Raw genomic sequence first — 22,798 nt, forward strand, 5'->3', positions numbered from 1 at the left:
CTGCTTTTAATTATTTCTTTCATCTGTATCCTTAGATCCTTTAGCCTTCATACCCTATTCAATTTTTTTAATTTTCCACCTTGTTAGTGACATTTCTTCTGTCTTTCCTACCAAAGTGGATCACTTTACAATTATCCATGTTACAGTTCATTTGCCACTTAAGTCTGCAAGTTATCTAAACTGTTTTATTTTGCATGTTAACTGTACCCTTCCCTCAGTTTGGTATCATATGCAAAGCTTGGTGTTGATTTAATTTATTTCTAAATTCAAATCCTGAATGTAAATTATGAATAACAGTTGTCCCAGTATTAATCCTTGTGGAACACCGCTTGCTACCTTTCTCCAATCTGAATAATTACCCTTACCCCTAATCTCTGCTTTCTATTTTTTTAGCAAATTTGCAATTCATGCAGCTATTTATCCCTGACTTCACACGCCCTAATCTTTATCATGAACCTACTATGTCGTACCTTATCGAAGACCTTTTGAAAGTCCAAGTATGTGGCATCTTCTGCATTACTCTTGTCTACTCTTTCCGTTACCTCTTCAAAGAATTCTATCAGGTTAGTTAAGCATAACTTAGCTTTTTGGAATCCATGCTGACCATTTTTATTTTATTTTCTGTCTCTAAGTTCTTCTATCATTTTAGTGCAGACTCCTATATCTTTCCGATCACTGATGGCTAATCAGTCTATAATTCCTAAAGTTTGTTCATTTTCTCTTTTTGTATATAGGAACATTATCTGTCCACCAGCCCTCTGGCAGGGCCTCCTCTTCTAGGGAACTTTTGTATGTATAAATTAGCTTCTGCTAACTCTTCCCTAGTTTCCTCAAGTGTGCGGGTGCTTAGCATCCAGTCCGAGGGTTGTGTCCTCTCTTGATTTTGCTAATTTATCCATAATTGTTTTCTTTCTATTCCTACTGTATTAATATTTGAAGCTCATCCTTGAATGGAATTTCTATTTTATTTGTTCATTCTTTGGATGTGGGATTGCTGGCCAGACCAGCATTTGTTGCCCATTCCAAATTTCCCTTCAGAAGATAGTGTTGAGCTGCTTTCTTGAATCACTGCGGTTGTATGATGTGGAATCAAGATGCACATAAACACTGTTTGCAATGGAATTCCAGAATTTTGACCCAGCTACAGTGAAGGAATGATGATATAATTCCAAGTCAAGAATGTTTGTGGCTTGGAGGCAAACTTGCAGATGGTGGCGTTCCCATGTATCTGCTGCCCTTGTCCTTCTAGGTAATAGAGATTGTGTGTTTGAAAATTGCGATCAAAGGAGCCTGGGCAAGCTGCTACAGTGCATCTTTTAAATGTTACACATTGCTGCCACTGTGTGCTAGTGGTGGACGGAGTGAATGTTAAAGGTAATCGATGGGGTACCGATTAAGCAGGGTGCTTTGTTCTGGATAATGTCAAGCTTATCGAATTTTGTTCGATTTATGCACATTCAGAAAAATAGGGAGTGTTCTACCACACTCCTGACTTGTGCCTTGTAGATGGTGTACAGGCTTTGGAGAGTCAGGAGGTAAGTTACTCACCACAGAATTCCCAGCCTTTGACCTCCTCTTGCGGTCACAATATTTAAAGGCTGGTTCAGTTAAGTTTCTGGTCAATACTAACTGTCAGGATGTTTGTGGAGGACTCAACAATGGTCATTGGTAATACCATTGATGGTTACATTCTGTCTTATTGGAGATGGTCATTGCCTGGCACTTACGTGGCATGAATGGTACTTGCCACTTATCATCCCGAGCATGAATGTTGTCCAGTGTTTTAGAAAATATATCATTTCTATATATTTTTTGGTTGTATTTTAATAAACTGTAATCCTGTTAAGACAATGGAGGAACTTCCCCACAGCAGAATATATAACTTACATTCTATCCATGTGTGGATGAAAAGGGACAGACTCCTAAACCAAACTCCTTCACCCACCCAAACCGTCGCCTGTTGATTTATACTCTATTACTCTTCAAAGGTTTCTCGGAGGAGACATCAAAAATTTAATAACCTGTTCTACAACACAGTGACTATAATAGATATGGTAATCAAGTTCATCTGGAACATACAGCCAGCAAGGCTTTTAAAGAACTGTTAGCTAAGTCAGAGCAAAAATCAGAAGGATATACTGAAAGGGATTACCACATCAAGACCGGCCAAAGGACAATTAACCACATATTTCTTTCTTTTCCTCAAGAAATGTAAAAATTCTTTAAGCTTGTACTTGTATTCTACCATCTGTACTAGTGTGTATGTGTGAGGCCCAAGGAATGTGTGAGATGTATGAATGAAGGTTACGATTTGCCTAGTTTTCTTTTAATTCAGGAAGTAGGGTCAATAAACTTATCTTGTTCTTTGATTTGAACTCAGAACCTGTCTAATTAATTCTTCACAATCTGGAGGCAAGCATATTGGGACTCCTGCATTATTGGCAATGAATTTCTTGCTAAATTCATAACTGAACCCTATTACAGCCCAACCTCGAGTGATGAATTAGGGGAGTCAACTTTTACCCCTCTTATTGCAATATTTAGTTGTCAATCCTGTTTTCAATGTAGCCATGTTTTAGTCATCTCTACTATATCCGGATCCTCGCTACAAATTGTCTCCAGTTTGATCATTTTGTTTTGAAAACAAGAAAAACTCTTCCCCTGTCCGATGTTGTCTACTTTACAGCTTTCATTATCCTTTCTACGTAGACCTTGGTTCCAGATTGTACAAATGCGTCTTGTTCAAACAGTGTACTCCCTCTCGTCCCAGTACTGGTACCAGTGTCTCATGAAATGCTAACTTTCCTTCCCATACTACTCCTTTATCCACGTGATGACTTTCCTACTTTGTTTGTCTTTATGCCAATTTGCATGTAGCTTGGTAATAATCCAGAAATTATTACTTGTGAGATCCAGCATTTCAATTTAGTTCCGAACACCTGATACTTCCTTAGCAGGACATCTTCCTTATTCTTTCTTCTGTTGTTAGTTCCAACATGGAGCACAACTATTGGATCTTCCCTCCTCTAGGTTCTTTACCAGTCATTTTAAGATGCTCCATATCCTCGCAGCTGGTAGGCAGTACTCCTTTTAAGACACTCAATCCTGACTCTGAAGGATACTACCTATCCCCCCTTATTATGGAATCCCATATAACTGCAAACCTTCTACTCTGCATTTCCCTTCTGTTCCTGGGTGTTTTAGCTTGCATTCTTGACTGTTCTTCCCAAAGTCTTTGCCCTAATCCTCGCAGATAGATTATTTTGTACCTGTTGGACAGAAGTAGTATATGCTGGACCTTCTTCACACCTGTTCCTAAGTTTCCCCATACCTGGCTGACAGTTGAAACTCTTTCCTTCCTGCACTTGTGCTTTCCTGTTGTGACTATTCTCTGGAGTAAATTATCCAGTAATTTTGTCTCCTCCCTTGTAAATCAAATTGTCTCTAACTTGGACTCTAGCTCAATTACTCTGAGATGGAGTGTCTCAGGGCAAAGGCATTTCTTGCAGTTATGAAACTCTAGGATAGTCTCATTGTCCACAAACTCCCAGATAATTCAATCCTGACACAATGCCTGCGTGGCCACATCTTTATTAATTTATTGGTTATCGGTTGTTTATTTTGTGAACTAATTGGTTATATGAGGCCTAAAGTTATGAAATAGGTGAATTTAGCTTGAATGTAACTAATTAATTAGCTACTTGAATGAGTTAGCTATTTGTCAATTATTAGCATCTTTAAATGCTGTTAGAATGTAATCACTTAGCTGGTTTTCCTTACATTTGCACTTCTGTGAATTAATATTAAATCCTTATCAAATTAAGTACAACACTAACCACTAAATATATTAATGTAGCTCTCTCCAGACACTTCCCTGTATACTTAATTTCCCTAGGTTCCGCTGCTCATCTGTTGAGGATCATGCCAATTTTTCTATTTCCTTCAGTGCAATTATTTCCTGATTTATTGTTGCTCCTTGGTTTAAGATACATTGTACCTCTTTCCCCTCTGCACTGTATTCTCAATCTCACCCTCACCAAATTTACACAGCCATTCAGTTTAACCGACCACTCTGTTTACTATGTTCACAAACTTCCGTGTTGGCGATATTCCTCCAATCTTCTTAGAAACTCCCAAGCCACTAATCAGTCAACAGCAGGCCATAACAATTAACACTTACAACAACTGATTGGCTATTAACTGTTGCTGGGACTTGTAGTTTAATCATATTCCAAGTTGATAATGTACTGATTGCACTATTTATCCATTGCTCACCAGTGAATTCCGACTCTCATGAAATAATTGCCACATTAGTTACTGCGCCTCTTAACTTAGTGTCATCAGCACATTTTGAATTCACCGGTTCCTATTCTTACACCCAAGGTATTTATAAATATAGTAATATAGTGAAGTGTATTCTATTACTGATCCCTGGGTTCACCTTTATTGATGTGGAGATGCCGGCGTTGGACTGGGGTAAGCACAGTAAGAAGTCTCACAACACCAGGTTAAAGTCCAACAGGTTTATTTGGTAGCAAATACCATAAGCTTTCGGAGCAATGCTCCTTCGTCAGATGGAGTGGTCTCTGTTCTCAAACAGGGCACAGACACAGAAATCAAATTACAGAATACTGATTAGAATGCAAATCTCTACAGCCAGCCAGGTCTTAAATGCACAGACAATGTGGGTGGAGGGAGCATTCAACACAGGTTAAAGAGATGTGTATTGTCTCCAGACAGTACAGCTTGTGAAATTGTGCAAGTCCAGGAGTCAAGCTGTGGGGGTTACTGATAATGTGACATAAATCCAACATCCCGGTTTAGACCGTCCTCATGTGTGCGGAACTTGGCTATCAGTTTCTGCTCAGTGACTCTGCGCTGTCGTGTGTCGTGAAGGCCGCCTTGGAGAACGCTTACCTGAAGATCCAAGGCTGAATGCCCGTGACTGCTGAAGTGCTCCCCCACAGGAAGAGAACAGTCTTGCCTGGTGATTGTCGAGCGGTGTTCATTCATCCGTTGTCGTAGCGTCTGCATGGTTTCCCCAATGTACCATGCCTCGGGACATCCTTTCTTGCAGCGTATCAGGTAGACAACGTTGGCCGAGTTGCAAGAGTAGGTACCATGTACCTGGTAGATGGTGTTCTCACGTGAGATGATGGCATCCGTGTTGATGATCCGGCACGTCTTGCAGAGGTTGCTGTGGCAGGGTTGTGTGGTGTCGTGGTCACTGTTCTCCTGAAGGCTGGGTAGTTTGCTGCGGACAATGGTCTGTTTGAGGTTGCGTGGTTGTTTGAAGGCAAGAAATGGGGGGGTGGGGATGGCCTTGGCGAGATGTTCGTCTTCATCAATGACATGTTGAAGGCTCCGGAGGAGATGCCGTAGCTTCTCCGCTCTGGGGAAGTACTGGACGACGAAGGGTACTCTGTCCACCGTGTCGTCCCTTCGTCGTCCAGTACTTCCCCGGAGCGGAGAAGCTACGGTATCTCCTCCGGAGCCTTCAACATGTCATTGATGAAGACGAACATCTCGCCAAGGCCATCCCCACCCCCCCACTTCTTGCCTTCAAACAACCACGCAACCTCAAACAGACCATTGTCCGCAGCAAACTACCCAGCCTTCAGGAGAACAGTGACCACGACACCACACAACCCTGCCACAGCAACCTCTGCAAGACGTGCCGGATCATCAACACGGATGCCATCATCTCACGTGAGAACACCATCTACCAGGTACATGGTACCTACTCTTGCAACTCGGCCAAAGTTGTCTACCTGATACGCTGCAAGAAAGGATGTCCCGAGGCATGGTACATTGGGGAAACCATGCAGACGCTACGACAACGGATGAATGAACACCGCTCGACAATCACCAGGCAAGACTGTTCTCTTCCTGTGGGGGAGCACTTCAGCAGTCACAGGCATTCAGCCTTGGATCTTCAGGTAAGCGTTCTCCAAGGCGGCCTTCACGACACACGACAGCGCAGAGTCACTGAGCAGAAACTGATAGCCAAGTTCCGCACACATGAGGACGGTCTAAACCGGGATGTTGGATTTATGTCACATTATCAGTAACCCCCACAGCTTGACTCCTGGACTTGCACAATTTCACAAGCTGTACTGTCTGGAGACAATACACATCTCTTTAACCTGTGTTGAATGCTCCCTCCACCCACATTGTCTGTGCATTTAAGACCTGGCTGGCTGTAGAGATTTGCATTCTAATCAGTATTCTGTAATTTGATTTCTGTGTCTGTGCCCTGTTTGAGAACAGAGACCACTCCATCTGACGAAGGAGCATTGCTCCGAAAGCTTATGGTATTTGCTACCAAATAAACCTGTTGGACTTTAACCTGGTGTTGTGAGACTTCTTACTGTGTTCACCTTTATTCGCAGCCTGCCAATTTGACAACATACCCGTTATCTATTCTCCTATTGCCTATCTCCTAATCATTTTCTCTGACCATGTCAATTCTTTGTGTTTTCATTTTGTTTAACAGGCTTTTACAACAAGACCTTGTGCCTATTCAGGCTCCTTTTCTGTCCAATTTATGCAATCCACTCTTGTGTCCACAGGCATTGAGATCGCATGTAGTCTTGCTGATGAGACTGAGGAATGCACACATCAATATTATAATCAGTAAATGACTTATTTTATCACTGCCAAATGTTTGAAAAATTAGTTCATCTTTATTGTGTTTTCAGGATCAATTTAAAAGATTGGGTATAATTGTAAGACATTGGAGTAAGCAGAGAGATGTTCCAGAGCCAACATGGGGCAACAGACCTCTCAAGTTATACTATGGAACTCTGATTCATTAAGTCTAACTTCAGCACTCTGCAGTTTGTTGATCTACTGCAGTTTTTCTAGTTGGCTATTAAAGGTGTTTCTCTCCTTAGTTCCTAGATCATTTACTGACTGGTATTGAAGATGTATGTGGACACTATGGACATCACCACTGGAAGGACAAGTGAGTCAGGATGCAGTAGATAGTGTCAGTCACTAGGGCCTTGGGCCATCTCTACCCCACTGAAATGAATATCATTGGGTTTTCAGGCTGGGTGTGTGAGAGGTTTATTCTGGCTTAATTCAGTGAGGGGTTGAGCCCTGGTTTAAGATTCCCCACAAAATCAACCATCTATGTCTTTAGTATTGAAAAGACTCACCAATCAGAGGCATGTTGTACCTGAGATCTGAGTTGGCAGAAGAGCAGCTTCCAGTGTACCACTTAACCGTTTACACGCAATATTCCTCTTCTCATATCTCCCTTCTAAGCACAGGAGTGCAAAGACTACCCATTCCTTGGTTCCACATCATATTGCAAGGGCTGCACGGATTCGCTCCAGTACAATTGATTTAAAGCTGGATGCTGACATCTAGAGGAGCGAGGTATTCTTATGTTGCACTTGCTCTGAGGGAGGCAGGAAGATGGTAAGATGTTGCAGGTTTAAATCATTGTTCTATTATATTATATTCTCACTAATGTGTAAATATTCCAGCCTCTGAAGAATAAAGTATCCTGGGTAGCTGAAAGCAAGTCTGTCCCTGTATACACACTCAGCGTGCAATCATTTAGAAATAATTATCTTTTTCTTTCAGGCTGAACCGGTTCAATAAAAAATATATTAAGAAATGTTTAATTGCTGGAGAAAGATCAAAACAGCCACAGCTCATCGCATTTTACCACAAAATGGAGATGAAAAATGCGATTGAGATGGTAGCAAGCGGTGGCCTACCCAAATTTCCATCAGCAGTGTCTATACAGTAAGTGACTATAACAGAGTGGAGATTTGGAGCGGTTGGTGAGAGGGCTGAGGGAAGAGAGGTCGTCTCGGGTGAAATGGGAAGGGGAGAGTGGGCGATGGGAAAGGGGGAGAAGGATAGGGGAAGAAAGAATTGACTCACTGGTTGGGGTAGGGTGAGGGTGTCAGCAAGAGGAGAGAAAACCTTTTAGAAGCTGAGTATTTTCGAAAGGCTTTATTTAGTCATGCCGTGGAGAAATATTTACTGAACTCAAAGAACTGAAGCATCTGAACTTAAAACATTGGATACTTATTGAAACAGGGGGTAATTTCAGCCAAGGTTCCATTACCACTAGTCTATCGCTCTGATCAGTCACAAGTTCTGTGTATGGGGTTTAATAGTTGCTTCTGTAGCTTATGCAAATATAAAGAATCCATTTGGGTTCTGTAATACCTTCTTATTGAAATAAATGGATGTATAATTTAAACAACAATTAATAGGCATGTCCAGAGGACGGCTACACTTACAGAACGACTGCTACCTACACTTTCAAAAGAGAGAGAGGAGGAAGTCCGAAAAATACTTCGTGAGAATCTTCAGCAAACAAGACAACGGGTATGAATCTGTTCAGGGTACAATTGGTCAGTGACTGTACAGTTATTATTTTGGGTAAAGATTCTTAATTATAGTTATTGTTACTAATTACAGTAATTGTTCAGATTAAATGTTACCAATTGACTACGGTCACTGGTCAAGGTAAAGGTTACTCGCTAACTACAGTTACTGTTCAGGGTAAAGGTCACCAAATTAGGTGGTGATTATTTACTCTGCAGTTGGCTTTCCTGTGTACATTGGCTTTTACCATGAACAAACTGTGAGGGATTCGCTCTCCTTGATGCTGCCTGTCCCTGTGAGTAATCTTTGATTTTTCTTTCAGCTTCGATCCTACAATAGACATACATTGCTTGCTGATCCATACGAGGACCAGTGGAATCAAATGTTGTTAAAACGGCAGAGGATGCGCAGTTTGGATCCACGGGTAGGTGAAATCTCATTGTCAAGTTTGCCTTGGTTATTCAGAGCTCTTTCAGTATCTATAGTACTCGAGTCATTTCTGACTGGTCCTGTTAATCTCACGTCTGGGAGCAATATTACTGGGTTAGAGTAGAATGACACTACATGGACTGCAGCAGTTCAAGAAGACAGCTCACCACCCTGTTCCCAAGGGCAATAAATGTCCCTCAAAGCCTCGAGCCACTTTCTGCTTTGTTTCAATATGGGATGACAGTGTTGTACACTGAGGGCAGGGAGTGAGCAGGGACATGGGGCACACCAGGTTCTGCATCCCAAATCCGTAATTTCTGGGACTTGAGCACTGCCAATTATGTCAGACTCCTATTTATTGACTACAGCTCAGCCTTCAACACCAATATTCCAACAAAACTCATCTCAAAACTCCATGACCTGGGGCTTGGCTCCTTCTGCGACTGGATCCTAGACTTTCTAACACACAGACCGCAGTCAGTAAGAATAGGCAACAACAGCTCCACCACGATCATCCTCAAAACCAGTGCCCCACAAGGCTGTGTCCTCAGCCCCTTACTATACTCTTCATACACCTATGACTGTGTGGCCAAATTCCCCTCAACTCGATTTTCAGGTTTGCTGACATAGTGGTCGGATCTCAAACAATGATGAGACAGAGTACAGGAAAGAGATAGAGAATCTGGTGAACTAGTGCAATGACGATAATCTCTCCCTCAATGTCAACAAAATGAAGGGGATAGTCATTGACTTCAGGAAGCGTAGTGGAGGACGTGCCCCTGTCTACATCAATGGGGATGAAGTGGAAATGGTCAAGAGCTTCAAGTTTCTAGATGTCCAGATCACTAACAACCTGTCCCATTCCCTCCACGCCGACGCTATAGTTAAGAAAGCCCATCAACACCTCTACTTTCTCAGGAGGCTAAGGAAATTTGGCATGTCCGCTATGACTCTTCAATTTTTACAGATGCACCATAGAAAGCAATATTTCTAGTTGTATCACAGCTTGGTATGGCTCCTGCTTTGTCCAAGACTGCAAGAAGTTGCAAAGGATCGCATCACACAAACCAACCTCCCATCCATTGACTCTGTCTACGCTACCCTCTGCCTCAGGAAAGCAGCCAGCATAATCAAGGCCCGTACGCATCCCAGACATAGTTTCTTCCACCTTCATCGGGAAAAAGGTACAAAAGTCTGAGGTCGCAAATCAACCGACTCAAGAACAGCTTCTTTCCTGCTGCCATCAGACTTTTGAATGGACCTATCCACTCTTAAGTTGATATTTCTCTACACCCTAGCAATGACAGTAACATTACATTTTGCACCCTCTCCTTTCCTTCTCTACGTATGGTATGCTTTGTCTGTATAGCGCGCAAGAAACAATACTTTTCACAGTATACTAATACATGTGACAATAATCTTAGAATCATAGAATCTGCAGCTTGGAGATAGATCCTTCAGCCCAAACTGGACCATGCCGACCAAAAGCCCATCTAAGCCAACCTCATTTACCTGCATTTGGCCCATATCCCTCTAAATGTTTCCTAAGCATGTATCTGTCCAAATGCCTTTTAAATGTTGTCAATGTCCCTGCCTCACCCACTTCTTCCAGCGGCTCATTCCACACACGTACCACCCGCTGTGTAAAAAAAGTTGCTCCTCAGGTTTTGATTGATTCTTCTCTTAACTTAAACCTATGCCGTCTAGTTCTCGATTCCCCAACCCTGGGAGAAAGACTTGAGTGCATTTACCCTATCCATGCCTCTCATGATCTTACATACCTCTATAAGATTACCCCTCAGTCTCCTTTGCTCCAAAGGAAAAAGTCCTAGCCTGTCCAATCTCTCTCTATAACTCAGTCCCTTGAGTGCTGGCAACATCCTTGTAAATCTCTTCTGCACTCTCTCCAGTTTAATAACATCTTTCCTACAGCAAGGCGACCAAAATTGAACACACTACTGCAGGTGCAGCCTCGCCAATGTCCCGTACGGCCTCACCAATGTCCCGTACAACTGCAACATAACTTCCCAACATCTATACTCAATGCCCTGATTGATGAAGGCCAGCGTGCCAAAAGCCTTCTTCACTGCCCTATCTACCTGTGACTCCACCTTTAGAGAACCGTACACCTGAACTCCAAGGTCCCTCTGTTCCCCAATACTTCCTAAGGTCCTACCATTCACCGTGAAAGTCCTACCTTGATTTGCCTTTCCAAAATGCAACACCTCTCACTTATCTGTATTGAACTCCATTTGCCATTTCTCGGCCCAATTCCCCAGCTGATCAAAATCCTTCTGCAAATTTTGATAACCTTTCTCACTGTCTACACTACCATCTATTTTAGTGTCATCTGCAAACTTACTGATCATGCCTTGTACATTCTCATCGAAATCATTGATATAGATAACAAACAGCAATGACCCCTGAGACACACCACTAGTCACAGGCCTCCAGTCTGACAAGCATCCTTCCACCATAACCCTCTGCTTCCTACCATCAAGTCAATTGTATATCCAATTTGCCAGCTCTCCCTGGATTCCATGTGATCTAACCTTCCAGAGCAGCCTTTATCAAAGGCCTTACTGAAGTTCACATAGACTATGTCTACTGTCCTGCCCTCATCAACCTTCCTGGTCACTTCATCAAAGAACTCCAACAAATTTCTAAGGCATGATCTCCCGTGCACAAATCCATGCTGACTACTCGTAATCAAACCCTGTCTTTCCAAATGCCTGTATATCTTATCCCTCAGAATCCTCTCTGGTAACTTACCCACCACAAATGTTAGGCTTACCGGTCTATAATTCCCAGGTTTTTCTTTGCAGCCATTCTTAAATAAGGGCACAACATTTGCTTCCCTCCAGTCTTCTGGGGTATCTCGCCCATGGCTAACGATGATGCAAACATCTCAACCAGGGCTCTCACAATTTCTTCTCTAGCTTCACGCGGTGTTCTTGGATATACCTGGTCAGGGCAAGGAGATTTATCCACCTTCATACATTTTAATACATCCATCACCACCTCTATTGTAATGCGAACTGTCCCCAATATATTGCCACTAATTTTCCCAGGTTCCCAAGTCGTCTTGTCTTTCTCCAGGGTAAATACAGAGGAGAAATATTTATTGAGAACCTCGCCCATCTCCTACAGTTCCACACGTGCGTCCATTTTGGTCCTTGAGGGGTCCTATTCTCTCTCTAGTTATTCTTTTTCCTTTAATATACTTAAAGAATCCTTTTGAATTCACCATAATCCTCTCAGCCAAAGCTACCTTGTGTCCCTTTTTGCCCTTCTAATTTCCTTCTTGAGTATACTCCTATTGCCCCTGTACACCTCCAGGGAATCCCTTGATCCCAGCTGCTTGTACCTGAGCCATGCCTCCTTTTTCCTGGCCAAAACCTCAATACGTTTTGTCAGCCAGGGTTCCCTACTCCTGCCAGCCTTACCCTTCACCCTAACAGGAACATATAGACCCTGAACTCTAGCTATTTGAAGGCCTCCCACTTGCCGGAGGTCCCCTTGCCCTCAAACAAGCCACTCCAGTCAACCCTTCCAAGCTCCTGCCTAATTCGATCAAAATTCGCCTTGCCCCAATTTAGAACTTGCACCTGTGGACCAGTTTTGTCTCTTTCCATAACTGTTTTAAAATTAATAGAACTATGCTCACTGGTCCCAAAGTGGTCCCCCACCGTCACTTCAGCCACTTGCCCTGTCCTATTTCACAAGAGTGGGTCAAGTTTTGCCCTTTCCCAAGTAGGACCCCCACATACTGCCTGAGGAAACTTTCCTGAACACACTTAGGATAATAATAAATCAATCAAGTTGGAGGAAATTTACTTCACAGAGCAAATCAACACAGTCTATGTGACTTGATTTCACTGGAGCCAGAGGTCTGAGTTCGGTAGTCTATCAGAAGCAGTTGTCGTCTGCAGAATGTGTCTCCCTATACACAAAGTCAGGATTGATTCTTTTGACATCTTTTGTTACCATGGTTTGACTGTAACGTTTATATAATGCTCATGATTGTTTTTGGATGATCTTTACAGATGTCAGATCACCTGACAGTTCCCGCTTCTGGTCGAGGCTCGCCACCCGGGCGAAAATCAGGAATGGAGCCAGGTAAAGAAACAGATCCTGCCGACCTCATGCTTCCTTTTTTTGTTCACTTATATTGTTGAAGCTGGGTTACTGACCCCTGACCTCGCAGCCTGGGTCACTGACCCCTGGCCTCGCAGCCTGGGTCACTGACCCCTGGCCTCGCAGCCTGGGTCACTGACCCCTGGCCTCGCAGCCTGGGTCACTGACCCCTGGCCTCGCAGCCTGGGTCACTGACCCCTGGCCTCGCAGCCTGGGTCACTGACCCCTGGCCTCGCAGCCTGGGTCACTGACCCCTGGCCTCGCAGCCTGGGTCACTGACCCCTGGCCTCGCAGCCTGGGTCACTGACCCCTGGCCTCGCAGCCTGGGTCACTGACCCCTGGCCTCTCAGCCTGGGTCACTGACCCCTGGCCTCTCAGCCTGGGTCCCTGACCCCGCAGCCTGGGTCCCTGACCCCGCAGCCTGGGTCCCTGACCCCGCAGCCTGGGTCCCTGACCCCGCAGCCTGGGTCCCTGACCCCGCAGCCTGGGTCCCTGACCCCGCAGCCTGGGTCCCTGACCCCGCAGCCTGGGTCCCTGACCCCGCAGCCTGGGTCCCTGACCCCGCAGCCTGGGTCCCTGACCCCGCAGCCTGGGTCCCTGACCCCGCAGCCTGGGTCCCTGACCCCGCAGCCTGGGTCCCTGACCCCGCAGCCTGGGTCCCTGACCCCGCAGCCTGGGTCCCTGACCCCGCAGCCTGGGTCCCTGACCCCGCAGCCTGGGTCCCTGACCCCGCAGCCTGGGTCCCTGACCCCGCAGCCTGGGTCCCTGACCCCGCAGCCTGGGTCCCTGACCCCGCAGCCTGGGTCCCTGACCCCGCAGCCTGGGTCCCTGACCCCGCAGCCTGGGTCCCTGACCCCGCAGCCTGGGTCCCTGACCCCGCAGCCTGGGTCCCTGACCCCGCAGCCTGGGTCCCTGTCCCCGCAGCCTGGGTCCCTGTCCCCGCAGCCTGGGTCCCTGTCCCCGCAGCCTGGGTCCCTGTCCCCGCAGGCTGGGTCCCTGACCCCGCAGCCTGGGTCCCTGACCCCGCAGCCTGGGTCCCTGACCCCGCAGCCTGGGTCCCTGACCCCGCAGCCTGGGTCCCTGACCCCGCAGCCTGGGTCCCTGACCCCGCAGCCTGGGTCCCGGACCCCGCAGCCTGGGTCCCGGACCCCGCAGCCTGGGTCACTGACCCCCCCCCCCCCCCCCCCCCCCCCCCCCACCCCCCCCCCAACCCCTCAGTCTGGGTCACTGACCCCCCCCCCCCCCCCCCCCCCCCCCCCCCCCCCCCCCCCCCGGACCCCTCAGCCTGGGTCACTGACCCCCCGACCCCCTCAGCCTGGGTCCCGGACCCCTGGCCCCCCCTCAGCCTGGGTCACTGACCCCCCCCCCCAACCCCCTCAGTCTGGGTCACTGACCTCCCCTCTCCCCCCCCCCAACCCCCTCAGCCTTGGTTACTGACCCCCCCGACCCCCTCAGCCTGGGTTACTGACCCCCCCTGACCAAGTTTCACTACTTGTTCCCAGTACCCTCCAGTTTTAGCATCAGACTCGAAAGCAAATCATTCTACCCCGTGCAGCTTTGTGAACCTGGGAACTTTCAGTTAGAGTCTAAGTTCAAACGTCAGCAATTCAGCTGGCTCCTCAGTAAATCTAACAGTGAGTCAAAATAATGAGTTTAAGTCATCCTATTGGAAACTTTATAACTGCAGACATTTGCCTCAAGCTCAGTAACAGCTAAGCCAACAGCTAGGCCCTGTTCTGCATCTCCCAAACTTGTTCAAACGCATCCCTCATCCATGCTGTTTGTGCTGCATGTTGCTGCATATTTAGATAACTTTCTATTGTGGGCAGGGGACACCTATGAGACTAAAGAAAAAACACAACTTTAAGAGAACATAACTTTTAAGGGAAGGCAATGGCCCGGTGGTATTATCGCCAGACTATTAATTCAGAAACTCAGCTAATGTTCTGGGAACCTGAGTTCAAATCCCGCCATGGCATGTAGTGGAATTTGAATTCAATAAAAAATATCTGGAATTAAGAATCTACTGATGGCCATGAAAGTATTATCGATTGTCGGAAAAACCCATCCGGTTCACTCATGTCCTTTAAGGAAGGAAATCTGCCATCCTTAACTGGTCTGGCCCACATGTGACTCCAGAGCCACAGCAATGTGGTTGACTCTAGATTGCTCTCGAGCAGTTAAGGATGGCCAATAAATGCTGGTCAGCCAGCGACGCCCATGTCCCAAAAATGAATATTTTTAAAAAATTATATAGTACCTTTTGTCTTCTGGACATCCAGCCACCTAAATATTTTTGAGATATCGTTACTGGGCAAATAGCAGTCAATTTATGCACAGCAAAATTCCACAACGGGGGGAGTGAGATAAATGACTCAAAAACTGTTTTAGTGATATTGTTTGAAGGATAAATATTGGCCAGGATGTTAGAGAAAGCTCCTTTGTCAGAAGTGCCAAAGAATCTTTTACATCCACTTGAGAGGACAGATGGGGCACCAGTGTAATGTCTCATCCAAAAGAGGACATCTCCACCAGAACACCACTCCTTCAGGGCGCTGTTGAAGGGTCAGCGCTAAGTACTGAGCTGAAGTGTCAACCTAGATTTTGTGCTTGAGTCTAGAGTGGGGCTTGGACCAACAATCTTCTGAGTCCACTGAACCAAGACTGGAACCTAAGAAATTCAAATTTTGCCAAGAAGTCACATTAGTAGTGACCATCTGGCTTTTGAGCGAACTTGATTGTCTCCAAGCTGCATTGCAACCCACAATACAGTGCTTACAGACTGAGAGGTGTTGGTCGAGAGGTGTTGGTCCCACAGTCCCACATTTAAATAGAAATTCAAAATCTGATTTGAAAGATGTCTGGGTTTCTCAGAGGCTGAATACAAAGCGCCTCGTGAGATGTGAAATTCCAGTACTAACAGTCCTTCTCCCTTCATTCAGATACCACGTATTTTGATCCCAGGGATATGACAAGTGACATGCCAATGATCACCATTGACCTGGCCACTCCTACCCGGAAGCGATCTGCTGACAGTGGAAGTACAGATGCAGTGCACCAAGAAGACAAAGGAATTGTATTCACTGCACATGATGAAAGCGGTTCACCCAGTCAACGTGTACATCGCTTTCTTAGTGACCCTGGACCAGATAATGAGCCTGATGACCAGCACCAGTCATAGAGCTGACTGAGACAGAGGAAGCTGCAAATCTCCAGCTTCTGCCAGCATTACTCATCACCCCAAAGTCTACCTGCAGCCTGCTTCTCAAAGTGTAATTCTGGGGATAAGATTGATTGTTCCTGTTATGTTCCGATGTCTCACAGAACAATATAGATACAGAGCTTACAACGGACAGTGAGTTACACAGAAGGAAAAACTGTCTACAGTAAGGCAGCTGAAATTCTGTTTGATTTTTAACACATTTTTGCAAGAAGCACAACAGGTGTTAGCACTGCCTCGTCTTGGCTGCACTGCCTGAATCACACTACCGATAGGGTCTTGTTGTCTGGGCTGTGGTGTTTGCTAAATATTAGCTCTAGACGCAACACCCTGGTAAATGCAACAATACCATCACTTCCTAGAGCGAGGGACCACACAAAATAAGACACTTGGAGAAACAGGCTGTGATTGAGAAGATAGGGGTAGCTCAAGCACGCACTACGTGACTCAAAACCAAAGATGAACTTTATTTTTCTAGTTGTTATCAGGGGCTCTTTTTTCATCAGATTGTAATTACGGGACTCCATTTTGTTTATTTCCGAATGTTAAAGAAAATCATTGCTGCATGTCCAGAAACCCTGTACTGTATTAAAACTGTGTGAAATGAGAGCATTTCAAACCCACAGATTGCACTAAATTTCAGAGTGGCAACAGGGACCAAATACAACAGCTCCCACTAGCCGAGCCTCGGTCAAACCAGCTCTCTGAGCCAAGCTCCAGTTGAGGCCCGGTCGGAACGGCTCCAGCCAGGCAATGCCTAGTCAGAGTGGCCCCAGCCTGCCAAGGCCCTTTCCAAGCAGCTCCAGTCAGCTGAGACCCGGTCGGAACAGTTCCAGCCAGCCGAGGCCTCGGTCCAGCGGTTCCCCCCGGCCGGGGCAGCTCCAGCCAGCTGAGGCCCAGCCGGAGTGGCCCCTGCCACCAAACTATATAACCACTATTTCAAATATTGAAATTGAAGGCGTGCAGAGGTGGGGCTATGTAGCAGAGCACAAAGGTGGATTCAGTGTGACACAGGAGCAATGGCATCAGTGATTAAGAAAACTGCATAGGACATTTTTATAAATTATATGAGCTTGAACTACAACCGCAGCACTTACACCACATCACAATCATACAGATCAGAGTGAAGGTAGGGCTTATTTAGCCTCAGTGTATGAATTTCTGTCCCCTTGTCTCACTGCTATAAACAGGCTATGTGTGCAGGTCAGCAGTCAGGGAGAGGAGCAAGGTCATAGGGATGATGAATGTGTGCTGGTGTTGTCAGATGATTTGCTGCTATTGCTAGTTGCCTTTAAGAAAATTAACTGATCCATTTTTGCACTTTCCCGTTCAAAATAATTTGCTTACGTAAGTCACAGCACTCAACAGAAAATGTGATTGAATGTGTTATGTGCTTCTTGGTGTTTGGAGTATGTTGTGAGTCGCTACGATGCTGAGATTTTTTTATGTTTTTCATATGTTTTTATATTTGTTGGAAGAGGTTAGGAGTATTTGATTAATTCTCATTATTGCTGTGCCCATGCAGTATCACGAATCAAGAGTATGGAGCATTGTTCCCATGTAAGGCCTGGAAACTGCAGCAAGTGCAGGCCAGAGCAAGCACCTCTGAGTGCTCAGTTTGTCCAGGTGTATGTAGACAGTGAGGAGAGCTCTGTGATGTGATACCTCAGTGTCCTCCCCCATCTCAATTTGGATCACATTCTAAATGAAGAAGTGCGGCAGAATGAAATCTCAAATGCTGCAGCAATCTGTTCACCTTGAATAGTCAGTGGACTGGATGGCTGCAGTTATGCAACAATTCGGATCAAAACAGTTACATCTTATCAGCTGCCTTCTCAAATAAGATTCGACCAGTAACGCGCAATCAAACATTGGTGTTGTGCATCTATTGGAGGTGCTGAAAATGAACTGTTGGCACAAACTTGACTCATTCTGTTCCTCCACTTGCTTGCATCATTTCCGCAACACCTAATTGCGAAACACCCTTTTCTAGTATCTCTCGTTCCCAACCCCGTTTAGCGCAGAAGGCCTCCTCATACCAAGCTACTGCAGATCTCATTTTTAATAATGTGTATATAACTGAAATACTACCAAAATATTATTAATAAAATTATATGAATTATTTCATTTTATGGTTTCATTCATCGGTTTCAATCAACATTTTGTAATTGGATGCTTAGAGATTGGCCAGTTACTTGGCAGGTATGCACATAACATATGAACATGAATGTATTGGGTGATCTAAAATTATAGTGGCTGTAGAAGGAGCAAGCAGCCTGATGATCAAAATCCTGAGCAAGAAGTGAAGGTTTAACCCAGCAATACTTTTCATCCACGTCCCTGTATATTCCATCTTGGATTTCTTTCTACTCACTCCAGCTTACCCCCCATGTATTATACAGCAATATGTCACCTGCTGGAGAGAATGCTGGTGTTAGCAGCTGACTGATAAATGGCAATGTGAATGTTACAAGCTGAGGGTAACCTCTGGAGGCAAGAAGAGGTGACAGCACCTGGTACTGTATTCTCAGTGGCCCCTGGTGTTCTCAACGGAACTGGTTTTTCCAGGCAGTCGTCCATCCAAATAGAATGGATTTTTTTCAATTTTTATTCATTTAACATTAAACACATTTACAAAGTTATGATAATTCCATTAACAGTTATAAACATCAGAAATTAAGGTTCACTTTGTCTCCTACGTCATATTATCCTACTAAACTTGAAACAGTGGCTAAACTATACCATCCTTAAATTTCTTTCAGAATGATCAGTCTACAAAATCTTAATGCTCTTTGTCCATATTTGAAATGTTCTTTCAGATGTATTCTTCTCCCTTTACAAAGCAGAACATTCCATCATTGCACACTGCTAATACTGGCCACACTGAACATTAAGTTCATCTCTGTTTAAACTCGGGCAGACTCCCCTGCAAATCCCATCTCAAGACAGAGCCCTGTGGAATCTCCAATCCCGTGCTTTGGCCCTCAACCAACAAGAAAATCTCATATAACTGTATAACATAGTGCTCAAAGTTACTTAACTGCAGACATAAGACCAATAAAGAGGACAGTCTTATCCTGTGTCATGTACACTGGGCAGATTACCGTCTCCACTCCATTTTACATCAAACAATCGGGGTAAATATCTGGTTGTGAATCAATTTAAATCCAGTACAATCCACACTGGAGACCTGAAATTCACAACCACTCCTTTCCAAATCCTGGTAAAGTTTAGCTGTCAATCAAAATTTCTGACAAGCAGTAATCTTGAATAACCCTTCTCTGTATCAATCTCGGGTATTGCAGGTTTCTAATTGGATAAATTCATCATTCAGCTGAAAGTTTAGAAAAGCAGCGCATATTTCCCTACCTAGTGATGTTCACATTTAATTCTGTCAATCATAATCCTGTGCCAGCTCTTGTTTTTTTTGTATGTGATCCTTATTTTTCCTCTACCTCGGCACGGTGGCACAGTGGTAAGCACTGCTGCCTCACAACTCCAGGGACCCAGGTTCAATTCTGGCCTTGGGTGACTGTGTGGAGTTTACACATTCTCCCCGTGTCTGCGAGGGTTTCCTCCAGGTGCTCTGGTTTCCTCCCACAGTCCAAAAATGTGCAGGTTAGGTGGATTGCTACTCCCACAGCTTTCCTCATCGAGCCTCCAGATTTTGTCATCAGCATCTGGCTCTGAGACTAACCCAAAATTGGGAACACATTTCCAATTACTCTGTATTGGTGCATTACTAAGAGTAACCCACAACTAGGAACACAATTCTAATTACTCCATTGTCTTAACATATGAATTAGGAGCAGGAGTAGACCATCCAACTCCTCAAGCCTGCTCCGCCATTCAATAAGGTCATGGCTGATCTGATTGTAACCTCAACCTCACATTCCTGCCTACTCCCTAACCACTCACCTCCTTGTTAATCAAGAATCTATCCAGCTCAGCCTTAGAAAAAAATATTCAAAGACTCTGCTTCCACCACCTTTTGAGGAAGGGTGTTCCAGAGACACTCAGCCCTCTGAGAAAAAAAAGTCCCTTCATCTCTCTTAAGTGAGCCATCCTTAATTTTCAAACAATGTGCCCTAGTTCTAGATTCTCTGACAAGAGGAAACATCTGCTCCACATCCACCCTATTGATAGCCCTCAGGTTCTTGAAGTTTAACGAATATTTAATTTTTGGGAAAAATAATCAATAGGTCTATTTTCTTCCAGACAGTCAGATGTCCATTGAAATTTCCTGTGCTTTTTCAGCAATCCAGTCGGTGGTGCAACCACACTGCTTAAAGTTGGCACAGATTTCCTGCAGAAACCACTCATGCCTACGGAGCTCAGCACTTCTCTCCTTATTGACGGTATTGGGAACTCCCCAATGACTCTAGGTTTTAAATTCCGTGGGGTCATCTGTCCATATCCAATCGTATGGCCTAAGAATGTGATTTGGGCTTTTGCAAATTCATTTTTAGCCAAATTTACCACCAAGCCCATCTCCTGCAGCCGAACAAACAATTCCTTTAAATGTTCCAAATCCTCCTTCCACATCTGACTGAAAACCGTTGGATCGTCTCTGTACACTGCACAATTATTTAGTCCAGAAACGATCTCGTTGGTTAATCTTTGGAATGTTGCTGGCACATTCTTCTTTCCAAACAGCATGACTTTATGATACAAACCATTTGACATCACAAAAGCCAAAACTTCTTCACCCTTTCTGATAAAAGTATTTGCCAGTATTCTTTAAGTAAATCAAGTTTAGTAATAAAATTTGCTTGTCTCACTTTTTCAATAAGAAGTTTAACAACACCAGGTTAAAGTCCAACAGGTTTATTTGGTAGCAAAAGCCACACAAGCTTTCGGAGCTCCAAGCCCCTTCTTCAGGTGAGTGGGAATTCTGTTCACAAACAGGGCATATAAAGACACAGACTCAATTAACATGAATAATGGTTGGAATGCGAATACTTACAGCTAATCAAGTCTTTAAGATACAAACAACGCGAGTGGAGAGAGCATCAAGACAGGCTAAAAAGATGTGTATTGTCTCCAGACAAGACAGCCAGTGAAACTCTGCAGGTCCAGGCAAGCTGTGGTGGTTACAAATAGTGTGACATGAACCCAATATCCCGGTTGAGCCGTCCTCATGTGTGTGGAACTTGGCTATCAGTTTCTGCTCAGCAACTCTGCGCCGTCGTGTGTCGTGAAGGCCGTCTTGGAGAACACTTACCCGAATATCAGAGGCCGAATGCCCGTGACCGCTGAAGTGCTCCCCAACAGGAAGAGAACAGTCTTGCCTGGTGATTGTCGAGCAGTGTTCATTCATCCGTTGTCGCAGCGTCTGCATAGTTTCCCCAATGTACCATGCCTCGGGACATCATGTCATTGATGAAGACGAGCATCTCGCCAAGGCCATCCCCACACCCCCACTTCTTGCCTTCAAACAACCGCACAACCTCAAACAGACCATTGTCCGCAGCCTTCAGGAGAACAGTGACCACGACACCACCCAACCCTGCCACAGCAACCTCTGCAAGACGTGCCGGGTCATCAACACATATGCCATCATCTCACATGAGAACACCATCCACCAGGTACAAGGTACATACTCTTGCAACTCGGCCAACATTGTCTACCTGATACGCTGCAGGAAAGGATGTCCTGAAGCATGGTACATTGGGGAAACTATGCAGACGCTGCGACAACGGATGAATGAACACCGCTCGACAATCACCAGGCAAGACTGTTCTCTTCCTGTTGGGGAGCACTTCAGCAGTCACGGGCATTCAGCCTCTGATATTCGGGTAAGCGTTCTCCAAGGTGGCCTTCACGACACACGACGGCGCAGAGTCGCTGAGCAGAAACTGATAGCCAAGTTCCGCACACACGAGGACAGCCTCAACCGGGATATTGGGTTCATGTCACACTATTTGTAACCCCCACAGCTTGCCTGGACCTGCAGAGTTTCACTGGCTGTCTTGTCTGGAGACAATACACATCTTTTTAGCCTGTCTTGATGCTCTCTCCACTCGCGTTGTTTGTATCTTAAAGACTTGATCAGCTGTAAGTATTCGCATTCCAACCATTATTCATGTTAATTGAGTCTGTGTCTTTATATGCCCTGTTTGTGAACAGAATTCCCACTCACCTGAAGAAGGGGCTTGGAGCTCCGGAAGCTTGTGTGGCTTTTGCTACCAAATAAACCTGTTGGACTTTAACCTGGTGTTGTTAAACTTCTTACTGTGTTTACCCCAGTCCAACGCCGGCATCTCCACATCATCACTTTTTCAATACAGTCTTTCAATCGAGGAATAGGATACAAATCTGACTTTGTAACCACATTGACTTTTCTAAAGTCCACATGTAATCGTTGTACACTATCTGATTTTGGTACCATCACTAAACACGAGCTCCAATCGCTGCAACTCACTTCAATGGTATCATTCTTAAGCATGCTTTCAACCTCTGTTTGAACCTGTGCCAAGTTTCGATATGGATGTTGCTTAATTGGAGCAGCATTTCCTACATCTACATTATGCACAATTATTTTTGTATTTTCTAGTTTGCTCCCACATATTGCTCAATATGATCGTATTAACACTTTTGGGTCATTTTGCTTTTCCTCCAGAAGGTAACTCAGTAATTTTTCACAATTTCTGATTA

The 22,798-nt window shown here is 45.0% G+C and overlaps 1 protein-coding gene across 1 annotated transcript; it reads left to right on the forward strand.

Moving 5' to 3' along the window:
* The first annotated feature begins 461 nt into the window (after positions 1 to 461).
* On the forward strand, positions 462 to 18,267 carry LOC144490763 (sodium/hydrogen exchanger 1-like). The gene is made up of 7 exons (XM_078208469.1): positions 462 to 563; positions 6,897 to 6,967; positions 7,597 to 7,761; positions 8,241 to 8,355; positions 8,678 to 8,779; positions 12,831 to 12,903; positions 15,864 to 18,267. Exons 1-7 carry the CDS (start codon positions 462 to 464, stop codon positions 16,100 to 16,102), a joined length of 867 nt encoding a protein of 288 aa, XP_078064595.1. The 3' UTR covers positions 16,103 to 18,267.
* Positions 18,268 to 22,798: the final 4,531 nt, after the last annotated feature.

The sequence above is a fragment of the Mustelus asterias genome, unplaced genomic scaffold (assembly GCF_964213995.1).
Source record: "Mustelus asterias unplaced genomic scaffold, sMusAst1.hap1.1 HAP1_SCAFFOLD_3755, whole genome shotgun sequence".
Lineage (NCBI taxonomy): Eukaryota > Metazoa > Chordata > Chondrichthyes > Carcharhiniformes > Triakidae > Mustelus > Mustelus asterias.

Coding starts and splice junctions, on each gene's coding strand:
- LOC144490763 (XM_078208469.1), top strand. CDS start 462: ATGTCGTACCTTATCGAAGACCTTTTGAAAGTCCAAGTATGTGGCATC. Junction 7,762..8,240: donor CCATCAGCAGTGTCTATACA/GTAAGTGACTAT, acceptor AACAATTAATAG/GCATGTCCAGAGGACGGCTA. Junction 8,780..12,830: donor TGCGCAGTTTGGATCCACGG/GTAGGTGAAATC, acceptor TGATCTTTACAG/ATGTCAGATCACCTGACAGT.